This window comes from Musca autumnalis, unplaced genomic scaffold (genome assembly GCF_047663935.1).
Source record: "Musca autumnalis isolate F117 unplaced genomic scaffold, ASM4766393v1 scaffold_3, whole genome shotgun sequence".
Taxonomy (NCBI): domain Eukaryota; kingdom Metazoa; phylum Arthropoda; class Insecta; order Diptera; family Muscidae; genus Musca; species Musca autumnalis.
The window spans coordinates 25898671-25924984 of NW_027411866.1; the positions used below are offsets into that span (position 1 = coordinate 25898671).

General features: G+C 30.6%; 1 protein-coding gene across 2 annotated transcripts in view; it reads left to right on the top strand.

Moving 5' to 3' along the window:
* The window catches only part of zld (zinc finger protein zelda), a 162103-nt gene extending 143692 nt beyond the window's left edge, over nucleotides 1-18411 (top strand). For both annotated transcript variants that reach the window (XM_073972658.1, XM_073972657.1), the window contains exon 3: nucleotides 18048-18411. In XM_073972658.1, coding sequence (XP_073828759.1) covers nucleotides 18048-18091 — 44 coding nt within the window. In that variant the 3' untranslated portion in view covers nucleotides 18092-18411. The remainder of the gene's footprint in view (nucleotides 1-18047) is intronic.
* The last annotated feature ends 7903 nt before the right edge of the window (nucleotides 18412-26314 follow it).

Sequence of the window (26314 nt, forward strand, 5' to 3'; positions counted from 1 at the left end):
ACAATTTTGTTCTTCACATCATAGCCCTAAAATGTAGAGATCTCAAGATATGTTTTTCCAATTAAAGTTCCATTTTCGGTTTCACTTCTTTGGTCTGGTTTTCAAAGGTGGACCAAAATGACCCCTATGTTGTATAGCTATAGGGTTAACATGTTCCACAAAAATGTTCTTTATATTGTTACCAGCAATATTGCTGAACAAATAAGTGGCCAAAAATTTAGGGATCAATAGTTATATTTTTCCAATTAAACTTCCATTTTCTGTTTCAAAAGTTTGGTTTGGTTTTTAAAGAAGGACCAAAATGATCCCTATAGTGTAGAGCTAGAGGATTAATATATTTCGCTAATTTATTCCCCAAGGTGTTACCAATAATATAGCTGAACAAATCACAGGCCTTAAATGTAGGGATCACAAGATATATTTTTCCAAAAAAATGTTCAACTTTTTGTTTCACTTGTTTCGTCTGGTTTCTAAATAAGGTCAAAAAAGGCACCAAGGGGTTGGAGCTAGAGGGTTAATAAGTTCTACAGAAATGTTCCTCATTGTGTTGCAAACAATTTTGTTTGGCAAAGCATAGGTCTAAAATGTAGGGATCACTAGTTATATTTTACCAATTAATGTTCCATTTCCCGTTTCATATATTTGGTCTGGGTATAAAAGAAGGACCACAATGACCCTAATTGTGAAGAGCTAGAGGGTTAACATGTTCTACAAAAATTTTCTTCATAGTGTTGTCAGCAATAGTGCTTAACAGATCATAGGCCTAGGATGTAGGGATCGCCAGATATATTTTTCCGATTAAAGTTACATTTTCTGTTTCAGGTGTTTGGTCTTGTGTTTATAGATGGGCCAAAATGACCCCTTTATGGTAGCGCTAGAGGGTTAACTTGTTCCACAAAAATATTTTTCGTGGTGTTGCCAACAATATTGCTTTACAAATTATGGGGCTAAAATGTAGAGATCACAAAATATCTTGTTCAGATTAAAGTTCCATTTTCTGTTTCACGTGTTTGGTGTGGGTTTTAAAGATGGACCAAAAAGACCCCGGTATGGTTGCGCTAGAGGGTTCACATGGTCCACAGAAATGTTCTTCATAGTGTTGCCAACAATATTTTTTAACAAATCATAAACCTAAAATGTAGAGGTCGCCAGATATATTTTTCCAATCTATGTTCCATGTCTTTTTCACTTGGGTTTTAGAAATTGACGAAAATGACCCCTTCATAGTTGTGCCAGAGGGTTAATATGTTGTACAAGAATGTTCCTCATGGTGTTCCGAACAATATTGCTTAACAAATCAATGGCCAAAAATATAGGGATCACAAGTTATATTTTTCCAATTAAAGTTCCATTTTCTGTTTCAGATGTTTGTTCTGGTTTTCAAAGGAGGACGAACATCACCCCTATATACTAGCGCCAGAGGGTTAACATGTTCCACAAAAATGTTCCTCATGGTGTTGCCAACAATACTGCTAAACAAATCATAGGTCTAAAATGTTGGGATCACCAGATATATTTTGCCAATTAAAGTTACATTTTCTGTTTCACATTTTTGGTCTGATTTTTAAAGAAAGACCGCAATGACCCCTACAGTGTAGAGCTAGAGGGTTAACATGTTCTACAAAAATGTTCTTCATGGTGTTGCCAACTATTTTGCTTAACAAATCAGGGGCCCTAAAATGTAGGAATCACAAGATATCTTGTTCCAATTAAAGTTCCATTTTCTGTTTCACATTTTTGGTCTAGTTTTTAAAGATGGAAGAAAATAATCCCTTTATGGTTGAGCCTGAGGATTAACATGTGTTACAAATATGTTCCCCAGGGTGTTGCCAACAATATTGTTGAACATATTATGGTCCTAAAATGTAGGGATCGCCAGTTATATTTTCCAATTAAAGTTCCATTTTCTGCATCACTTGTACCAATATTTTTATAGGCTATGGACCTCTACTTAATTGAGGTTTAAAAGTCCAAACGAATTGATCTTGGCAAACGGTTCCCAGGATTAAATAAGTCACAGTACTAGCTACTAAAAACACTAAGTCCTTGTGGGCAACAAAATTTCTAGCAAAGTTTTGAAAATAGTTCTTAATTTCAATTTTTCTTTTTTTTCACATTTCTCATAAGGAATCGTCTGAAATGCCTGTGATCCTTACATTTTAGGTATGGGCTTTGCTGGGAGAAAATATTAACAACTCTATAAGGAACATTTTTGTAGAATATATCAAAGCTCTAACTCCACACTGTGGGTGTTTTATGGTCGTTTATTTGGAAAGTTTGCAATTTGACCAGAATTTCTATAGGTTGGGGATGGTCATGTTTTGTGTGTTTAAAGGTCCTTACGAATTGATCTGGCCAAAAGGTTCCGTGGATTATATTCCTTATAGTCCAGGCTACTAAGAACAATAAGTCGGGTTCTTGTGTGCAGCAAAATTTCCTACAAAATTTTGAAAATAACTTTGATTTCAATTCATTTATCGATCTCAGCATAATGAAACACCAAATCGTTTTTAATTATTTTTTATTTTGAATTTTTTTCGAAATACATACATATTTTCCCTTTCATTTTCCCATTTTTAAAACCACTGTCTATGTGTCTCCTTTTCCCTAGCTTGTCCCTTAAGCCAAGCTTAAGATACAATGCAGGCGATTAGATACAACAACATCACATACTATTCGGTTTTGTTTTCTTTTTCTACGTACAGATGATCTACGGGTCTGTATGGTTGTCTGTCTGTCTATCTTTCTATCTGTCTGTGTCTATCTAACTATATTTTACCTTTGAATCCCCGTAACTCATAGTTCTTGGGAGTTGTAGTTGTTGTTTTTGCTGTTTGTGTTTCAAAAAACGAAACAACAACAACGACGACAAATGAAGCGCATTAATTGGATTATAAGATTTATTTCTAAGATTCGTTTACTACGTTTGTAGTTTTTGTTGTTGAAGTGTGTGTTGTTGGGAGGGAGCTGTTGCCGCCAGTGTTAGATGCCTGGATGGCTGTTCGGCTGGGCTAAAATTGGTTAGGTTGTATGTCATTTTAATCACAATCAACACGGCAAGGAGGAGTGATTGAAACACCCAAGGAAAAATATTGGTAAAAAACAAATTGAAGAAAAGCAATTAGAAGAGACAACGTGGAGGGATGGTGGTAACCTCCCTGCAATGGTATTATTTACCTTGGCAGAACTTCAGAAAATATTATTAAAAATGTAGATAAAATTCTGGAGTACTTAAATTTTTATTAATGTTGTTCTTTGCCAGGACTTCAAAAAATATTTTTAAAAAATTTTAAAATATGACCGAAGGTCTTAAAAATATTATTTAAATAATCCACACCTTTAAGATGTTCTACAAAAATGTTCCTCATGATGTTGCCAACAACATGTCTGAACAAATCGGGGGCCTAGAATGTAGGGATCTAAAGAGAATTTTTTCGAGAAGGTCAACATTCTTTTTTCACTTGTTTTAGTCTGGTTTTCAAAGAGAGATCATAGAGACTCCTATAGTGTAGAGCTAGAGGGTTGAGATGTTTTACAAAAATGTTTCTCGTGGGGTTGCCAACAAAATTTCTGAACATAGGTCTAAATATAGGGATTATTAGATATATTTTTCGAATTATAGTTCAATTGTATGTTTTACTTATTTCGCCTGGTTTTTATAGAAGCACCAAAAAGACACCTGCAGTGTAGAGCTAGAGGCTAGACGTGATCTACCAAAATGTTTCTAATAGTGTTGCCAACAATATTGCTTAACAAGTCATAGGTCTAAAATGTAGGGATCACCAGATATAATTTTCCAATTTTAGTTCCACTTTCTTTTTTACATGTTCCGTATGGTTTTTAATGAAGATCCAAAACGACCCCTACAGGTTAGAGCTAGAGGGTAAATATGTTCTAGAAAAATGTTCCTTATGGTGTTGCCAACAATATTGCAATACAAAAATCAACAAACCACAGCCCTGAAGTGTAGGGATCACCGGAAATATTTTTTCAATTAAAGTTAAAATTTAAGTTTCACTTGTTTCGTTTTGTTTTTAAAAAGGGGCCTAAAAGACTTCTATTGTTTATAGCTAGAGGTTAAATATGTTCTAGAAAAATGTTCCTCATGGTGTTGCCAACACTATTGCTAAACAAGTCGAGGGCTTAGAATGTAGGGATCACCAGATACATTTCTCTAATTAAAGTTTAATTTACTGTTTTACTTATTTCGCCTGGTTTTTACTAGAAGGACCAAAGAGTCACCTATAGTGAAGAGCTAGAGGGTTAACATGTTCTGCAAAAATGTTCCCCATGGTGTTGCCGACAATATTACTCAACAAATCATTGGTCTAAAATGTAGGGATCACTAGATATCATCTTCCAATTAATGGTCAATTTTCTTTTCCTCCTATTTGGTCTGGTTTTTAAGGAAGAATCATAGAGACCTCTACAGTGTAGAGCTAGAGGGTTATAATGTTCAACAAAAATGTTCCTCAGGGTCTAAAATTAATGGAACTTCAAAAAATATTAAAAAGTCATTGTCTGGACCTCAGAAAAAAATTCTCCACAAATCCAAAAATTGGCCGGGGGACTTTATAAGTAAAATCTCTTCATTATTTCGCCCAATTGGCCTTCTGACATGCTTACAAAACGCATTTATGCCTCTCCTAATAATTGTTTGTTTTTTTGCCCAGACTTTTTTCCCTGGCTGTAGAGCAGTGGATCATTTTTTGTTTGTCTGAACAAAAGACACACAAACGCCAAATTTCTATGAATCTTAGAAATTATTATTGGTGTTGTTGTTGTCATTATTTGTTGCTTTGGTGTTTCAAGATACCGCATCTTAAGTAATAATTTTCATGTGAATTAAAACTGAGACGACTCCTCACACACGAAACACCCCAAAAGTAGTTTTGTTTTTTTGATCTAGGAAATTATCTATAATTTGTATGAGAAAACGAAAATTAGTTCAAACGTGTTTTGAATAATTTTGAATTAAATTTATACAGTTTCAAAATTGGCAGTCATAAATTGTTTTTTTTTTCTAATATTTTATCAAGAATTTTGTTATAAATTATGAGAAACATATGTTTCCTTAAAAGAAACATTTATGAATTGGCTAATTAGAATTCAAATTTGAAATTTCATTTGAATTTTAATTTTATAATCAACTAGAGGGAGGAGTAGCTAAGAAAGATGAACAGGATTATGATATTGATGATGATGATTTAATGTATGTTTTGTTAATTTAATTTTAAGTATATAATGAATGAATTCTCAGACGAATGTTTGTTCAATGATCATCCATTGATCATTGAACAAATCGGTATTCTGTGGCTAAGCACAATGAATCAGCAGCATTTGGTCATTAGTGTGCAAAAAAAGTAATGATGATTTGTGGGAGTTGTATTCAAATGCAACTAACAAAGAAAAAATAACAACAATAATCTATTGTTTTGAATTACAAATGTTTTTAAAGGGGATAATTGTTTTTAAATAAACTGAACCGAAACATATTTAAATAGAATAATCTTTAAATTTGATATTTTGGGGCTTTAGGGTTTGGAACTCATGGTAAAATTTTCTGTAGAATATTTTGTCCAATTACTCCAAAACCCTAGAATCAATACATTTCATTGTTTTCTATATGTATTCAAATTAATACAAATTATAGTGGGATGTCGTTTTGGGAGTATTATTAAATAAAGTACCAAAAAGACCCCCAAAGTTTAGAGATAGAGGGTTAACATGTAAGACTAAAATGTTCCTCATGTTGTTGCCAACAATATTATAGAAGAGTTCGTAGGCCTAAAATGTAGGGATCACCAGTTATCTTGATACAATAACAATTCAAATTTCATGTTTCACTTCTTTGGTTTAATTTCTAAATAAGACACAAAGATGCCCTACTGAGTAGAGCTAGAGGGTTAATGTGTTCTACAAAAATGTTACTCGCGGTCTTAACAATAATATTGCAGAACATATCATAAACCTAAAATGTAGGGATCGCAAGATATCTTGTTTCGAATAAAGTTCAAATTTCACATTTCACTTCTTTGGTCAGTTTTTAAAGAAGGTCCAAAAAGTCCCCTATAGTGTAGAGCTAGCGGGTTAATACATTTTATAAAAATGTTCCTCATGGTGTTGCCAACAATATTGCAGAACGAATCGGGGACCTAAACTGTAGGGATCACCAGATATATTTTACAAATTAAAGTTAAATTTCCTGTTATATTTGCTACACTTATTTTTGAAAGAAGGACCTGGGAGAACCCCGTAGTGTAGAGATAGAGGGTTAAAATATTCTACAAAAATGTTCCTAATGGTGTTTCCAATAATATTAGTTTACAAATCTCGGGCCTAAAATTTAGAAATCCAAAGTTATCTTAATCCAATAAAAGTTCAAATTTCTGTTTTACTTGTTTAGTATGGTTTTAAAAGATAGACCAAAGGAAAGATAGATAAGGAAGGACCAAAATGACCCCTACATAGTTGTTTCAGAGGGTTAACATGTTCTACAAGAATTTTCCTCATGGTGTTGCCAACAATATTGCTGAACAAAAAAGTGGCCAAAAATGTAGGGATCGCAAGTTATATTTTTTCCAATTAAAGTTCCACTTTCTGTTTCAAATTGTTGGTCTGGTTTTTAAAGAAGGACCAAAATTACCCCTTTATTGTAAAACTAGAGGGTTAACACGTTCCACAAAAACATTCCTCAAGGTGTTGCCAACAATATTGCTGTACATATCACGGGGCTTAGAAGTAAGAATCCCAAGATATTTTGTTCCGATTAGAGTTTAATTTGCTGTTTCACTTGTTTGGCCAGTTTTCTAAAGACGGGCAAAATGGCTGCTTTTTAATTATGCTATAGGGTTAACATGTTTTATAAAAATGTGCCTCAGAGTGTTGTCAACAATAATGCTGAACAAATCGTAGGTCTAAAATGGAGGGATCACTAGATATATATTTCCAATTAAAGTTCAATTTTCTTTTTTCCTGGTTTGGTCTGTTTTTTAAAGAGGGGTATCAGAGAACCCCAATGTGTAGAGCTAGAGGGTTAACACGCTCCACAAAAATGTTCCTCAGAGTGTTGTCAACAATATTGCTGAGCACATCGTAGGCCTAAAATAGAGGGTTCACTAGATATATATTTCCAATTAAAGTTCAATTTTCTTTTTTCCTGGTTTGGTCTGTTTTTTAAAAAAAGGGCCTCAGAGACTCCTACAGTGTTGAGCTAGAGGGTTAACATGTTCGACAAAAATGTTCTTCATGGTGTTGCCAACAATATTGCTATACAAATCACGGGGCTTAAAAGTAGGAATCCCAAGATATCTTGCTCCGGTTAAAGTTTAATTCGCTGTTTCACTTGTTTGGCCAGTTTTCTAAAGAAGGCCCAAAATTACTGTTTTTTAATTATGCTAGAGGGTTAACATGTTTTACAAAAATGTTCCTCAGAGTGTTGTCAACAATATTGCTGAACAAATCATATGCCTAAAATGTAGGGATCACAAGATATATGTTCCAATTAAAGTTCAATATTCTTTTTCCCTTGTTTGGTCTGTTTTTTTAAGAAGGGTATCAGAGAACCCCACTGTGTAGAGCTAGAGGGTTAACATGTTCGACTAAAATGTTCCTTATGGTGTTGCCAACAATAGCCATTAAGAAATAAAAGGTCTAAGATGTAGGAATCTGAAGATATCTTCTCCCAAATAATGTTAAATTTTCTTTTTTATTTTTTTTTTGTCAGATTTTTAAAGAGGGGCCAAAATGACTGCTTTAAAATTATGCTAGAGGGTTAAAATGTTCTATAAAAATGTTGCCAGTGGTGTTACGAACAATATTTCTGAACAAATCGTAGGCCTAAAATGGAGGGATCACTAGATATATGTTTCCAATTAAAGTTCAAATTTCTTTTTCCCTTGTTTGGTCTGTTTTTTAGAGAAGGGCCTCAGAGACTCCTACAGTGTAGAGCTACAGGGTTGACATATTCGACAAAAATGTTCCTCAAGATGTTGCCAACAATATTGCTATACAACTCACGGGGCTTAAAAGTAGGAATCCCAAGATATCTTGCTCCGATTAAAGTTTAATATGCCGTTTCACTTGTTTGGCCAGTTTTCTAAAGAAGGGCCAAAATGACTGCTTTATAATCATGCTAGAGGGTTAATATGTTTTACAAAAATGTTCCTCAGAGTGTTGTCAACAATATTGCTGAACAAATCACAGGCCTAAAATGTAGGGATCACAACCTATATATTTCCAATTAAAGTTCATTTTTCTTTTTTCCTTGTTTGGTCTGATTTTTAAAGAAGCTCTACAGAAACCCCTACAGTAAAGAGCTAGAGGGTTAACATGTTCCACAAAAATAGTCATCAAGGTGTTGCCAACAATATTGCTATACAATTTACGGGGCTTAAAAGTAGGAATTCCAAGATATCTTGCTCCGGTTAAAGTTTAATTTGCTGTTTCACTTGTTTGGCCAGTTTTCTAAAGAAGGGCCTAAATGGCTGCTTTTTAATTAAGCTAGAGGGTAAACAAGTTTTACAAAAATGTTCCTCAGAGTGTTATCAACAATATTGCTGAACAAGTCGTAGGCCTAAAATGTAGGGATCGCCAGATATATATTTCCAATTAAAGTTCAATTTTCTTTTTCCCTTGTTTTGTCTGCTTTTTAAATAAGGGTATCAGAGAACCCCACTGTGTAGAGCTAGAGGGTTAATATGTTCGACAAAAATGTTCCTTCTGGTGTTGCCAACAATACTGCTGTAGAAATCACGGGGCTTTAAAGTAGGAATCCCAAGATATCTTGCTCCGATTGAAGTTTAATTTCCCGTTTCACTTGTTTGGTCAGTTTTCCAAAGAAGGGCCAAAATGGCTGCTTTTTAATTATGCTAGAGGGTTAACAGGTTTTACAAAACTGTTCCTCAGGGTGTTTTCAACAATATTGCTGAACAAATCGTAGACCTAAAATGTAGGGATCACCAGATATCTGTTTCCAATTAAAGTTCACATTTCTTTTTCCCTTGTTTGGTCTATTTTTTTTAAGAAGGGTATCATAGAACCCCACTTTGTAGAGATAGATGGTTAACATGTTCCACAAAAATGTTCCTGATGGTGTTGCCAACAATATTGCTGTACAAATCACGGGGCCTAAAAGTAGGATTCCCAAGATATCTTGTTCCGATTAAAGTTTAATATGCTGTTTCACTTGTTTTGCCAGTTTTCTAAAGGAGGACCAAAATGACTGTTTTTTAATTATGCTAGAGGGATAACATGTTTTACAAAAATGTTCCTCAGACTGTTGTCAACAATATTGCTGAACAAATCGTAGTCCTAAAATGTAGGGATCACCAGATATATGTTTCCAATTAAAGTTCAAATTTCTTTTTCCCTTGTTTGGTCTGTGTTTTAAAGAAGGTCTACAGAGACTTCTACAGTAAAGAGCTAGAGGGTTAACATGTTCAACAAAAATGTTCCTCATGGTGTTGCCAACAATATTGCTATACAAATCACGGGGCTTAAAAGTAGGAATCCCAAGATATCTTGCTCCAATTAAAGTTTAATTTGTTGTTTCACTTGTTTGGCCAGTTTTCTAAAGAAAGGCCAAAATGGCTGCTTTTTAATTATGCTAGAGGGTTAACGTGTTTTACAAAAATGTTCTCCAGAGTGTTGTCAACAATATTGCTGAACAAGTCGTAGGCCTAAAATGTAGGGATCGTCAGATATATATTTCCAATTAAAGTTCAATTTTCTTTTTCCCTTGTTTGGTTTGTTTTTATTAAGAAGGGTTTCAGAGAACCCCACTGTGTAGAGCTAGAGGGTTAACATGTTCCACAAAATTATTCCTCAAGGTGTTGCCAACAATATTGCTATACAAATCACGGGGTTTAAATGTAGGAATCCCAAGATATTTTGCTCCGATTAAAGTTTAATTTGCTGTTTCACTTGTTTGGCCAGTTTTCTAAAGAAGGGCCAAAATGGCTGTTTTTTAATTATGCTAGAGGATTAACATGTTTTACAAAAATGTTCCTCAGAGTGTTGTCAACAATATTGCTGAACAAATTACAGGCCTAAAATGTAGGGATCACAACCTATATATTTCCAATTAAGGTTCATTTTTCTTTTTTCCTTGTTTGGTCTGATTTTTAAAGAAGGGCCTCAGAGACTCCTACAGTGTAGAGCTAGAGGGTTAACATGTTCCACAAAAATGTTCCTCATGGTGTTTCCAGCAATAGTCAAAAAGAAATAAAAGATTTAAGATATAGGAATCAGAAGATATCTTCTTCCAATTAATGTTAATTTTTTTTTTTATTTTTTTGTCCGATTTTTAAAGAGGGGCCAAAAGGACTGCTTTATAATTATGCTAGAGGGTTAAGATTTTCTACAAAAATGTTTCCAGTGGTGTTAGCAACAATATTGCTGAACAAATTGTATGCAAACAATTTAGGGATCACCAGTTATATGTTTCCAATAAAAGTTCATTTGCTGTTTTCCTTTTATGGTTCTGTTTTTAAAGAAGGACCAAAATGATCCCTTTTTAGTTTTGCTAGAGGGTTAATATGTTCCACAAAAATTTTCCTTATTGTGTTGCCAACAACCTTAATTTACAAATCATAGACCTTACATGTAGGAATCCCATGATTTCTTATTGAAATTGAAGTTCAACTTACGACCAAAATTCCTCCACTGTGTTGAACTTTTTTGTTTTTTGTAGTTGTAATTTGTTGCATTAACTTAAAAAGCAGGGAGGTTATAAATACTAATTAGCCAGATTTTTTTGGGATTTTTTGTTCTTTTACACATTAACATTTATGCAAAATGTCTGTATGTGTCACATTAAGACGGCTATGGATGGGTACAATGACATCTAAACGCCAGTCGGTGGGAGCATAAGGCAGCAAGACATTTTTGGGGGGTTATAAAAAAACTCATGGAGAGGGTTCAATAAAATCCACATTAAAATAATCTCCTCCTCTCACAATCTCTCTCCTTCGCCTTATACCTTAAAAGTTAGTTGTTTTCTTTCTACATAAATAATTATTTTCAATTTATTTTTTTCGGTTGCTTTCATGTGATTTTGAAAAACACAATTAAGCAGAACACTTATTTTTCAACAAATCCTTAATAATGTCCTTATGATATGTAAAAGATACTCTTGATATCTTCTGCCCTTCATCTCCTAGGTTTTTGAGGACTCTATCAAAAATATCTCAGTTATTGTTGTTGTTTGTTTTTCAAATGAAATAATGAACAAAAATATTTTACATCATTATTGTTGTTGTTGACCTGTCATTCTTTCCATCAACTGTTAATGAACCCTTCAAAATATAAAAAATATACAATAACACCAACAACAACAAAAATCCCTAACACTTCTCATGAACCAATCAAATGAGACTGACAGATCAGATCATTGGCTGCAGGGGAAAAAAGGGAAAAATTTTAAACTTCATACGGACATTGTTAAGTGTTTTGAAAAAAGAATAACATCTTTGTTTTTAGATTTACCCAAGGATGTCCCCCCATAATGTTTTTATTATTTGTTGTTGCACACAGACACATAGAAGAAGGTTACGAGCCACAGGAAAAAAGGTTGTGAAAGTAAAACAAAGATGATTGATTGCAATTAACCTTATTAGACACATTGTCATGTGGAAATAAAGATAGACAAAGGATGATATCTAATGGCAGTGGAAAGCGAAAATATTTTTGGCAGGGAAATTTATTTAAAAAATATTGCAAAAACAAAAAAATACCGTTGGGTGGAAATTGTAATTAATTGGATTGTTTTTAAGAGAACATTTAGATTTCTTGTACGGTTGTATACAACTTAATGGAACAGTAATGATTTTAATGGAAATCGAAAAATTCTCTTGATGGAAATGTTATAACCTCACGCTCCTTCTAAAATTTCATCAATTTTTTGTATTTCTTAGCAATCCATGGTCTTTCAAAAATTTCCTCAAAAAATGTTTCAAAAATCCACGCTACTTCTAAAATTTCCTCACAATATACTTAAAAAAATTCACGATATTTTTTAAAATTTCCTCAAATAATATTATTTAAAAAAAATCCACATTCCTTCTAAAATTTCCTTAAAAAATATTTAAAAAATCCACGCTACTTCTTAAATTTCCTCAAAAATATTTAAAAAATACACACTCCTTCTAAAATTTTCTCAAAAATATTATTAAAAAAATTAACGCTCCCTTTTAAAATTTCCTCAAAAAATATTTTTACAAAAATCCACGTTGCTTCTAAATTTTCTTAAAAAATATTTTAAAAAACCCACGCTCCTTCTAAAATTTTCTCAAAAATATTAAAAAACACGCTACTTTTAGAATTTCCTCAAAAATTATTATTAAAAATGCACACTCCTTCGAAAATTTCCTCAAAAAAGTATTTTGAAAAAATTCACATTTCTTCTAAAATTTCTTAAAAAAATATTTAAAAAAAACCACGCTCCTTCTTAAAATTTCTCAAAAATAGTAAAAAAAACCACTCTACTTTTAGAATTTCCTCAACAAATATTATAAAAAAAAATCCACCCTCATTCTTAAATTTCCTGGAAAAATATTTTTAAAAAAACGTCGATCCTTTCAAAATTTTCTCAAAAAATATGTTTTAAAAATATAAGACACTTATAAAATTGGCTATAGAAAAATATTAAAAAACACGTTACTTTTGAAATTTCCTCAAAAATTATTATTAAAAAATGCACACTTCTTCTAAGATTTCCTCAAAAAAATGTGTTGAAAAAAATCACATTCCTTAGAAAATATCTTAAAAAAAAATATTTTAAAAAAATATTAAAAAAAAATCCGCGCTCCTTCTAAAATTTTCTCAAAAATATCAAAAAAACCACTCTACTTTTAGAATTTCCTCAACAAATATTTGTGAAAAAAAAATCCACCCTCATACTTAAATTTCCTGGAAAAATATTTTTAAAAAAAATTTCGATCCTTTCAAAATTTTCCCAAAAAATATGTTTTAAAAATATATGACACTTATAAAATTGGCTATAAAAAATTTAAAAAATATAAGACACTTATGAAATTTGCTACAAAAATAAATTAAAAAAATACAAGACTCCTATAAAATTGGCTACAAAAACAAATTAAAAAAAAAATAAAAGACATCTATAAAATTGGTTACAAAAATATTTTTAAAAATATAAAACAAAATTGGCTATAAAAATATTTTAAAAAAATTCACGCCCTTCCAAATTTCCACCAAAAATATTATTAAAAATCCACGTCCTACCAAATTTCCTCGTAAAATATTTTTAAAAAATCCACGCCAAATTTCCTCGGAAAATATTTTTAAAACAATCCACGCCCTTCCAAATGTCCTAAGGCCTCTAAAAATGTTTTTAAAAATCCACCAAGCCTCTAAAAATCTTTTTAAAAGTCCACGAGGATGGCTATAAAAATATTTTTAAAAAATATAATACACATAAAATTTGCTACAAAAATAAATTTAAAAAATATAAGACACCTATAAAATTGGCTACCAAAATATTTAAAAAAATATAAAAATATTTTTAAAAAATCCACGCCCTCCAAAATTTCCACCAAAAATATTTTTAAAAATCCACGTCCTACCAAATTTTCTCGAAAAATATTTTTAAAAATCCACGTCCTACCAAATTTTCTCGAAAAATATTTTTAAAAATCAACGCCAAATTTCCTAGGAAAATATTTTTAAAAAATCCACGCCCTTCCAAATGTCCTAAGGCCTCTAAGAATGATTTTAAAAATCCACGAAGCCTCTAAAAATGATTTTAAAAATCCACGAAGCCTCTAAAAATGATTTTAAAAATCCACGAAGCCTCTAAAAATGTTTTTAACAATCCACGAGGCCTCTAAAAATATTTTTAAAAATCCACGTGGCCTCTAGAAATGTTCTTAAAAATTCCCGAGGTCTCAAAAATATTTTTAAAAATTCCCGAGGTCTCTAAAAATATTTTTAAAAATTCCCGAGGTCTCTAAAAATATTTTTAAAAATTCATGAGGCCTCTAAAAATATTTTCAAAAATCCACGAGGCCTCTAAAAATATTTCTAAAAATCCACGAGGCCTCTAAAAATGTTTTTAAAAATTCCCGAGGTCTCAAAAATATTTTTAAAAATTCCCGAGGTCTCTAAAAATATTTTTAAAAATTCCCGAGGTCTCTAAAAATATTTTTAAAAATTCCTGAGGCCTCTAAAAATATTTCTAAAAATCCACGAGGCCGCTAAAAAATGTTTTTAAAAATCCACGAGGCCTCTAAAAATATTTTTTAAAACCCACGAGGCCTCTAAAAATATTTTTTAAAACCCACGAGGCCTCTAAAAATATTTTTAAAAATCCACGTGGCCTCTAGAAATGTTCTTAAAAATTCCCGAGGTCTCTAAAAATATTTTTAAAAATTCCCGAGGTCTCTAAAAATATTTTCAAAAATTCATGAGCCCTCTAAAAATATTTCTAAAAATCCACGAGGCCGCTAAAAAATGTTTTTAAAAAGCCACGAGGCCGCTTAGAATGTCTAAAAATATTTTTAAATATTAACGAGGCCCCTAAAAATATTTTTAAAAACCCCAGAGGCCTCTAAGAATATTTTTAAAAATCCACGAAGCCTCTAAAAATATTTCTAAAAATCCACGAGGCCGCTAAAAAATGTTTTTAAAAATCCACGAGGCCGCTTAAAATGTCTAAAAATATTTTTAAATATTAACGAGGCCCCTAAAAATATTTTTAAAAACCCCAGAGGCCTCTAAGAATATTTTTAAAAATCCACGAAGCCTCTAAGAATATATTTAAGAACCCAATAAAAATATATAAAAATATTTTTAAAAATCCACGAGCCTCTAAAAATATTTCTAAAAATCCACGAGGCCTCTAAAAAGATTTTTAAAAATCCACGAGGCCTCTAAAAATATTTCTAAAAATCCACGAGGCCTCTAAAAAGAATTTTAAAAATCCACGATGTCTCCAAAAATGTTCTTAATAATCCACGAGGCCTCTAAAAATATTTTTAAATATCCACGAAGCCTCTAAGAATATGTTTAAGAACCCAATAAAAATATATAAAAATATTTTTAAAAATCCACGAGCCTCTAAAAACATTTCTAAAAATCCACGAGGCCTCTAAAAATGTTTTTTTTAAATCCACGAGGCCTCTAAAAATGTTTTTTTTAAATCCACGAGTCCTCTGAAAATGTTTTTAAAAATCCACGAGGCCTCTAAAAATATTTTTTTTAAATCCACGAGGCCTCTACAAATATTTTTAAAAATCCACGAGGCCTCTAAAAATTTTTTTAATAATCCACGAAGCCTCTAAAAAAATTTTTAAAAAATCCACGAGGTCTCTTAAAACGTTTTTTAAAAATTCACGAGGCCTCTAAAAATATTTTTAAAAATCTCGAGGTCTCTAAAAGTATTTTTAAAAATTCACGAGGCCTCTAAAAATATTTATAAAAATCCAGGAGGCCTCTTAAAATGTTTTTAACAATCCACGAGGCCTCTAAAAATATTTTTTTTAAATCCATGAGGCCTCTAACATTTTTTTAAAAATCCATGAGGCATCTAGAAATATTTTTGAAAACCGGCGAAGCCTCTAAAACTATTTTTAAAAATCCACGAGGCCTCTAAAACTATTTTTAAAAATCCACGAGGCCTTTAAAAATGTTTTTAAAAATCCACGAGGTATCTCAAAATATTTTTAAAAATCCACGAGGCCCCCAAAAATATTTTTAAAAATCCTCGAGGCCTCTAAAAATGTTTTTTTTTTTTAAATCCACGAGGCTTCTAAAAATCTTTTAAAAAGTCCACGAGGCCTCCAAAAATGTTTTTAACAATCCACGAGGCCTCTAAAAATGTTTTTAAAAATCCACGAAGCCTCTAAAAATGTTTTTAAAAATCCACGAAGCCTCTAAAATAATTTTTAAAAATCCACGAGGCCTCTAAAATATTTTTAAAAATCCACGAGGCCTCCAAAAATATTTTTAAAAATCCACGAGGCCTCCAAAAATATTTGTAAAAATCCACGAGGCCTCTAAAAATATTTTTAAAAAATCCATGAGGCCTCTAACAACTTTTTTAAAAATCTACGAGATCTCTAAAAATGTTTTTAAAAATCCACGAGGTCCCTAAAAATGTTTTTAAAAATCCACGAGGTCCCTAAAAATGTTTTTAAAAATCCACGAGCCTCTAAAAGTGGTTTTGAAAATCCACGAGGCATCTAAAACTATTTTTTAAAAATCCACCAGGCCTCTAAAACGTGTTTAAAAATCCACGAGGTCCTAAAAATGTTTTTAAAAATCCACGAGGCCTCAAAAAAAAAATTAAAATCCACGAGCCTCTAAAAGTGGTTTTGAAAATCCTCGAGGCATCTAAAAATATTTTTAAAAATCCACGAGGCCTCTAAAAATGTTTTTTAGAAATCCACTAGGCCTCTTAAAATATTTTTAAAAAATCCATGAGGCCTCTAAAAACGTTTTTAAAAATTGACGAGGCCTCCAAAAATATTTTTAAAAATTCATGAGACATCCAAAAATATTTTTAAAAATCTACGAGGCTTCCAAAAATATTTTTTAAAATCCACGAGGCTTCTAAAAATATTTTTAAAAATCTACGAGGCTTCCAAAAATATTTTTTAAAATCCACGAGGCTTCTAAAAATATTTTTAAAAATCCACGAGGCCTCTAGAAATATTTTTAAAAATCCACGAGGCCTCCAAAAACATTTTTTAAAAATCCACTAGGCCTCTGAAAATATTTTTAAAAGTCCCAGAGGCCTCTAAAAATATTTTTATAAATCCACGAGGCTCTAAAAGTATTTTTAAAAATCCACGAGGCCTCAAAAATATTTTTAAAAATCCACGAGGCTTTTAAAAATGTTTTTAAAAATCCACAAGGCCTCTAAAAATGTTTTTTAGAAATCCACGAGGCCTCTAAAAATATTTTAAAAATCCACGAGGCCGCAAAAAAGTTTTTAAAAATCCACGGGGCCCTTAAAAATGTTTTTAAAAATCCACGAAACCTCTAAAAGTGTTTTTGGAAACCTTTAAAATTATTTTTAAAAATTCACGAGGCCTTTGTACGTCTGTAAAAGTGATTTTCAAAATTCACGAAAAACTAATTTCTGGGTGGGTTTGCCTTCATTCGTTCAATTTCTTTCAATATTACACTTAATTAGAAGTGACACTTATGCTATAATTTGAAATTTATGTATGTTAGGATCTCACAGTGAGAGAGAGGGGTATCCTTTTTTAGTTCATTTCTTCTACGTTACATTAAAATGTGACAAGGGGTTGTTGATTAGGTAATGTTCTTTGAGACATGTAATGTCTTTACAGGACATTTGTTGGATTTCTTCGTTGTCGTTGGTTTTTTTCTTTTTTCTTGAAAGAAAAAAAAAAACGACAACAACAACAACAATACGAAGGTAATGTAGCCAAATTAATAAGAATGCCATGACAGAGATCTGATAAATGAAATGCCTGTGATTGAATTTTTATGTTCAATGTCATTAAAGGATATCACACAGATAATAATTGTGTGACGTGTCCTGGTAAGGGACATGTGGTGTGACGTTAACAAAATTTTAATGTAAAATTTAAGGAAAGGATTTTTTTGAAAAAAAAAAAAAAAATAATTTAGGGAAATTTATTTTGTTATATAACAAATATATTTTATATAATTAATTGGCAAGAATAGGTAGATAATGAAATATAATTTTGTATTTGTCTCCGAATAATGTAAATATCACCATCAATTAGGACACAATAAAAAATAAAAAAAAAAACAATATTTTTGTGAGACTATTTTTGGGTTAATTGAATGTGTGGCCAAATTCTCCTACTATATTACACTTTTCGAAAATGATGCTAATGGCGAAAATATTCTATATCGAATTTCACTTTAGGTCTCCGAAGAAAAGAAACCTCTATCTATAATATATAATAATAAATACGCGATAGCAATCTGTCTCTCACTATTGATTATTTCATAAAAGAAATTTCTTTATTAGTTACAATTAAATTTCTCCCATTACTAATTATGACTTTTTTCTATTTCCTTTATTACAGAATCCAGTTTCAGTTTTCTCACGCAACTCTGTGAAGTTTTTTAAAATCCACATTCAGATACAACAAAATACAATAACAACAAATGTAACACGAAACAAGGCATAATCATAAACCAAAACGAAAAAAGAAATCGTATGGAAGATTTCAGATTTTTATTTGAAAATTTATTGATTCATGAAATTGGATTAAAAATTAATAATAAAAACAACACAGGAAAACCACCAGACATGAAATTGGCCAAGATTAAACAAATTGGAACACAAGCTACTAATTACAACAAAAATATTTAAAATAATTAAAAAAGAAACTACGTAAAACATAATCCGATAACTACATATAAACGAATAAATAAACAAACGAAAAAGGAAACTAAGGACAAAAAGAAAGCAAATAAAAAAGGAAACGAAAACTGTAAAATTTAATTTAAATTGAAAACATAAACGAAAAAAAGAAGACACATCAAACCAGCAAACAGTATTAAGAAACGAAATTATCGAATTTGAAAACAAAATACAACTAAAAACTTAAGCAAAAAATAAATTTCAAAAATAATAACAATAAAACAAATTCCAAAAACTCTATAAAAATTTGAATATGTTTTCAATTAATTTCAAAAATTTTTTATGTTATAAAACGAATATTTTTTAAGGTAAATTATATTTTTTATTAATGAGAAAAAAATTAAAACTAAATAAGCAATCTTCAGTTATTTTTTATATGTTTTGTATTAAATACCATAATTTTGTTAAATATTTTTTTTAATATTTTTAGGTATTAAATATATTTTTTTTCATTTTTCTTAATATATAAAAAACATTTTAGAAACATTAAAATATATTTGCAAAAGTATTTAATAAAAATAATATTTTTAAATATATTTTTTTAATTTTTGAAATATTTTGTAATTATTAAATACTTTAAAACTTAAAAAAAATATTTTGAAATATTAATCAATATTTGAATAATATTTGAAAAATTTTATTTTTAAATATTTTTTTATTTTTTTTAAATATTTTAAAATATTAAAAAAATATTTTAAAATATTAAAAAGTATTTGAAAAATATTCCAAAAAATGTTTATATTTTGTAATATTTATTCAAAACAGAAAACAGAGAAAAATTTGTAAATGTTTTTCAAATATTTTTATACCCTCCACCATAGTATGGAGGGTATATTACGTTTGTCATTCCGTTTGTAACACATCGAACTAATAACTTGCGACCCTATAAAGTATATATATTCTTGATCAGGATAAAATTCTAAGACGATCTAGCCATGTCCGTCTGTCCGTTTGTTGTAATCACTCTAGCGTCCGCAATAATTGAGATAGAGTGCTGAAATTTTGCATCCGAGTGTCTTTCTTCCATAGGCAGGTCAAGTTCGAAGATGGTCTATATCGGTCCACTCTTTGGTATAGCCCCCATATAACGGAACCTCCCGATTTTCGGTATTTCTAGAATTTTAGCCACAATTTTTAATCGAACTATCTGCAATTTGTCATTTGAGGTTCTCAGTGGTCATGCAATATCTCCACCAAACATCGTCAACATAGGTCCATGTTTTGGTATGGCCCCCTTATAACCGTACCTCCCGATTTTCGGTATTTTTAGCATTTTAGTTACAATTTTTAACCGAACTAGCTGTAATTTGACATTTGAGGTTCTCAGTGCTCATGAAACATCTCCACGAAACATCGTCAACATAGGTCCATGTTTTGGTATAGCCCCCATATATCGGTACCTCCCGATATTTTGAGAATTTTAGCTACAATTTTTAACCGAACTAGCTGTAATTTGTCATTTGAGGTTCTCAGTGGTCATGCAATATCTCCACCAAACATCGTCAACATAGGTTCATGTTTTGGTATGGCCCCCTTATAACCGTACCTCCCGATTTTCGGTATTTTTAGCATTTTAGTTACAATTTTTAACCGAACTAGCTGTAATTTGACATTTGAGGTTCTCAGTGGTTGTGAAACATATCCACGAAACATCGTCAACATAGGTCCATGTTTTGGTATGGCCCCCTTATAACCGTACATCCCGATTTTCGGTATTTTTAGCATTTTAGTTACAATTTTTAACCAAACTAGCTGTAATTTGACATTTGAGGTTCTCAGTGGTTATGAAACATATCCACGAAGCATCGTCAACATAGGTCCATGTTTTGGTATAACCCCCATATATCGGTACCTCCCGATTTTCGGTATTTTGAGAATTTTAGCTACAATTTTTAACCGAACTAGCTGTAATGATCGGTATTTTGAGAATTTGAGCTACAATTTTGTCTATTCACAAATAATTGTCAATATAGGACCATGTTTTGGTATATTTCCCCATATAACAGTACCTCCCGATTTTCGGGAATTTTCAGTGGTTACGAAATTTCTTCACTAAAATTCGTCAACATGGGTCCATTTTTGAGGGTCTACATTGTTTTGATGAAACTAGCCTCAATTTGACTCTTGCAGTTCCCTGCAGCTATAAGACTTTTCCGCCAAAAATTTAAAGATAGGTTTACTCTTTGATATAGCCCCGTAGGTGGTACCTTTCACCTAGCTGAACACATTTTTTTAGATTAGATTAGATAACACTGTGCAACAAAAAGGAGGCGAAAGTCTGGGGCACGGAAAATTCCTCTTGGGGAAGAAAGGCCTTGGTGAGTATATTATGAACCCCGAAGGACAGATCCGCCGTGAGTCGAACTTCCGCGTTATGGCGTGATGAAATTTTTGTTAGAGACCCTGTGGGCCATCAGGAATTAGCGTTATATCTTTGTTCACTGTTGCTTAAGTGCTCTACAAAAACAACAAACAAAAACTTAATCACGCCATAACGCGGAAGTTCGACTCAAGGCGCATCTCTGTCCTTCGGGGGTTTTAATATACACACACCAAGGGCTTTCATCTCCAAAAGGAATTATCTCTGCCCCAACATTTGTGTTCAAAGTGTAATTTAAGCAATTGTGGGAGGCAGTAGGAGTTTATCCATTGTCGAAAAGTTGTTCCGCCTAAAATTGTGAAAGGACCCTAATTATTCCATTTTAATTAAGACTATTTTATGGTGGAGGGTATAATTCTGCCCGGCCGAACTTAACGACTTTTTACTTGTTTTTAATTATTAAATATTTTAAAACTTTTGAAAAATATATTTTGAAATATTAAACGAATATTTGAATAATATTTGAAAAATTGTATTTTTATTTTAAATATTTTTCATTTTTTTTTTAAATATTAAAAAATATTGGAAAAATATTTTTATATTTTTTTTAATATTTATTCATATTTATAAATTTATATGAAAACATAGAAAAATTTGTATATGATTTTCAAATATTAAATATTTTTAAATACTACAAAATATTTTAAAATATTAAAAAACATTTTAAAATATTAAAAATATTAAAAAAATATTTTAAAAATTTTTTTTATTTTTAAATAGTTTTTTATGTTTATTTAATGAAAAAAATATATATTTTTAACACATAACGAATTAATATTGAGGAAGACGAAATTTTCTATTTTTCTGCTATCAGAATACTTCTCAATTCTTATAAATTGATGTAAGTGTGCAGCGATTATATTTTATTATATATAATATATATTTTATTATATAATTATATATTTCAAAATTTTTTAATATTTTAAATTTTTATGTTTTTATAAAATTCAATAATATTTTTAGGAATTAAATATCCTTAAAAATTTAAAAAATATTTAGAAATATTATAAAATATTTAAAACATATTAAATAAAACAAGTAAGAACGGCGTTGTTATACCCTCCACCACAAGTTGTATTGAAGTAAAATGGAATAATTAGTTTCCATTCGTGTATGAAGAAGACTTAATACTAAATTTCAGCAATTTCGGTAAAACAATGTGAGGCACCATTCTATGGGGGCTATTTCAAAACGTCGATCTATACCGACAAATTTCTAACGGAAAGTTTTTAGGCTCAAAGAAGACAAAATACCAAATTTCCTATATTTCGGTAAGAGAATGTGGCTAAAACTTAAAAAATACCGAAAATCAAGAAGTACGCTTCTGCGGGGATATAGGAAGACGTGGACCTATACTGATAATACTCTTCTGGAATATTTTATAACTCTTGGAAGACGAAATAACGAATTTCAGCCATTTCGGTTGGATATTGACGTCACAATCTTCAGTATTACGAAAATCGGGAGGTACTGTTCTATGGGGGCTATATCGAAACGTGGACCTATACCGACGAGTCAGAAATGGGGCAATATGAAAGCGTGGACCAGTACAGACATATTTCTGGCGAACAGTTTATATCACATTGAAGACTAAATACCAAATTTCAGCCATTTTGGTGGAATATTGAAGACACAACCTTAAAAATACGAAAAATCGGGAGGTACCTTTCCATTGGGCTATATGAAGGCGTGGACTTATACCGACAAATTTAAGGGGGAAGTTTTAGTACCCACAACGAAGTCTAAATACCAAATTTCAGTCATTTCGGTGGAATATTGAGGCCACAACGTTCAAAATACCGAAAATCGGGAGGTACCGTTCTATGGGGGCTATATGAAGGCATGGATAGATACCGACAAAGTTCTGGGGGAACGTTTTATACCACCAACGTAGACTAAGTACCAAATTTCAGCCATTTCGGTGTGATAGTGAAGCTAAAACCTTCAAAATACCGAAAATCGGGAGGTACCGTTCTTTGGGGGCTATATGAAGATGTGGACCGATACCGACAGAATTTTGGGGGAAAGTTTAATATCCCTAAAGAAGACTACGTACCAAATTTCAGCCATTTTGGTAGGATAATGAAGCTAAAACCTTCAAAATACCGAAAATCGGGAGGTACCGTCTTATGGGGGCTATATGTAGATGTGGACCGATACCGACAAAATTTTGGGGGAAAGTTTAATACCTTTAAAGAAGACTACGTACCAAATTTCAGCCATTTTGGTAGGATAATGAAGCTAAAACCTTCAAAATACCGAAAATCGGGAGGTACCGTCTTATGGGGGCTATATGTAGATGTGGACCGATACCGACAAAATTCTGGGGGAAAGTTTAATACCTTTAAAGAAGACTACGTACCAAATTTCAGCCATTTTGGTAGGATAATGAAGCTAAAACCTTCAAAATACCGAAAATCGGGAGGTACCGTCTTATGGGGGCTATATGTAGATGTGGACCGATACCGACAAATTTCTGGGGGAAAGTTTAATACCTTTAAAGAAGACTACGTACCAAATTTCAGCCATTTTGGTAGGATAATGAAGCTAAAACCTTAAAAATACCGAAAATCGGAAGGTACCGTTCTATGGGGGCTATATCAAAACGTGGACCGATATATGCCATTTTCAATACCAACCATCCTGCAAGTAATAAAAACTTCTGTGCCAAATTTTGACTCTCTATCTTTAAAATTGCGAGCTGTATCTTGATTTCAACAGACAGACGGACGGACGGACATGATCAAATCGACATAGAATTTTATGCTGATAAATAATATATATATATATATATATATAGGGTCTCCGACGAATATTTCGATGTGTTACAAACGGAATGACAAATTAATTTATACCCTCCATATGGTGGAGGGTATAATTATATTTTTGAATATTTTTTAAACTTTTTAAACATTAAAAAAATGTGTAAAAAAGTATTAAAAAATATTTGAAAAATATCAAAAAAGTATATATTTTTTTAAATATTAAAATATTAATATTTAATATATATATATATATATATATATATATATATATATATATATATATATATATATATATATATATAAAAAAAATTAAAAATATTTGAAAAACAATGGGTGTTTTAGTTTATTCGACCTTTTATTTGAAAAACATTTAAATTTTTTTTAAATATTTTAAAAAAATTAAGAAATGTTTGAAAGATACCAAGAAAAATGTTAAAAAGAACTTGTATTTTTATTATACTTATATTTCTAAGTATTAAATATTAAAAAATATTTAAAATAAATTTTATATTTTTAAATATTTTTAAGTATTAAATATTTTAAAAAATTTCATATTCTTTAATATGTTTAAATATTTTTTTATATTTCATTATTTATATTAAAACACAAAAAATGTTGTATAAATTCGTTCAAATAATTTTTTATATTTAGATACCAATTTTATATTTAAATACGAATTGATTTTGCATTAAATTACATTTCGTATTTTTGTTCTATAAGTTTTGAATTTTATTGAGTCATACATGTTTGCAAAAATATTGTTTTTTAAAGTGTTTTATTTATAATTAAAAAAATAAGAAAAAATATTTTTTTGGAATATCAATTATTTTTAAAATTTATTGTTATATTTTAAGGCCAAATTGATATTCATTGGAACTTATTTGTTCCACATAAATAGTTTTATATATTCAGTAAATCTTGTCAAAGTGTGCAGCACATTTCTTTAGAAAATTTAAACATATAACAAATGTTTTATGGTTTTTTATATATTTTCTGAAATTTATCGCAATTTTAAATTTCAAAATGTATTGACTTTGAACTAAATTAAATTTTGTATTTTTCTTCTATCAGTATCAAATTTTATTCAAATAAATAAGTTTGCAAAAATGTTTTTTTATAATTAAAAAAAAAAATTAAAAGAATTTTTTTAGAAATTTAAATAATTTTGAAAATTATTATTTTTTATTATTATTATTATTTATATATTTTTTTTTGTTAAGGCTATACGAATTCATTCATATTCTTTGGAACTTAATTTTGTATTTTTTGCTACATAAGTAGTTGTTTTAAATCAGTTTTTGAGTGCATATTTACTTTGAAATTTAAAAAAATAGAAATTTAAATAATTTTTAAAATTATTATTTTTTTATTTGTTAAGGCCATTCGAATTCATTCATATTATTTGGAACTTAATTTTGTATTTTTGCTACATATGTAGTCGTTTTAAATTAGTTTTTGAGTGAATATTTCCTTTGAAATTAAAAAAAAATGAATAAATAAAAAAATAATTTTGGGAAAAATTAATTTTTGGGAAAATTAATTTTGTATTAATTAATTTTGTATTTGTTTTTAGTGTTTCAGAAAAAAATATAAAACACTTTTTTCTATTTTTTTATTAATTTTTGTAAAAGTTTACAAAAAAATAAATAATTAATGTTGGCGTTTTTTTATTGTTGGACTGCAGAATTTTACATCTTTGTGTTTATTTCAGCTCTAGTCCATATTTTGTTGTATTCAAGTATTTGAATAACAACAAAATGTTTTACAGTGGATATGAAATTGATTAGTTGCGGGCGGAGGGTGGGGAATACTATAGTTTCAGTTGTCACCAAACAACTTCATCAGTTCCCTTTTCCGCCGACTCTGTATCGATAAACAGGTCAATAAGCCCATCCAGCAAATTAAACAAAATGAGAAAATTGCTGTATGGCCCTAAAGCTGATTACCCTACAATTTGAGTCGAACTAAAGAATTTCATATCCACCACTGTTTTTATGTCGTCTTTGCTCTGCAAAGAATGCGAACATATGAGTGTTGCTTCAATAAGCGGGGGTAAAACAACGAGAAAGTTGTTGTTTTTGCATTACGCATTGATCAACAAGGCCGTGCTGATGCCTATTATTGTTGTTGGCGTTTTTTTATTGTTGGACTGCAGAATTTTACATCTTTGTGTTTATTTCAGCTCTAGTCCATATTTTGTTGTATTCAAGTATTTGAATAACAACAAAATGTTTTACAGTGGATATGAAATTGATTAGTTGCGGGCGGAGGGTGGGGAATACTATAGTTTCAGTTGTCACCAAACAACTTCATCAGTTCCCTTTTCCGCCGACTCTGTATCGATAAACAGGTCAATAAGCCCATCCAGCAAATTAAACAAAATGAGAAAATTGCTGTATGGCCCTAAAGCTGATTACCCTACAATTTGAGTCGAACTAAAGAATTTCATATCCACCACTGTTTTTATGTCGTCTTTGCTCTGCAAAGAATGCGAACATATGAGTGTTGCTTCAATAAGCGGGGGTAAAACAACGAGAAAGTTGTTGTTTTTGCATTACGCATTGATCAACAAGGCCGTGCTGATGCCTATTATTGTTGTTGGCGTTTTTTTATTGTTGGACTGCAGAATTTTACATCTTTGTGTTTATTTCAGCTCTAGTCCATATTTTGTTGTATTCAAGTATTTGAATAACAACAAAATGTTTTACAGTGGATATGAAATTGATTAGTTGCGGGCGGAGGGTGGGGAATACTATAGTTTCAGTTGTCACCAAACAACTT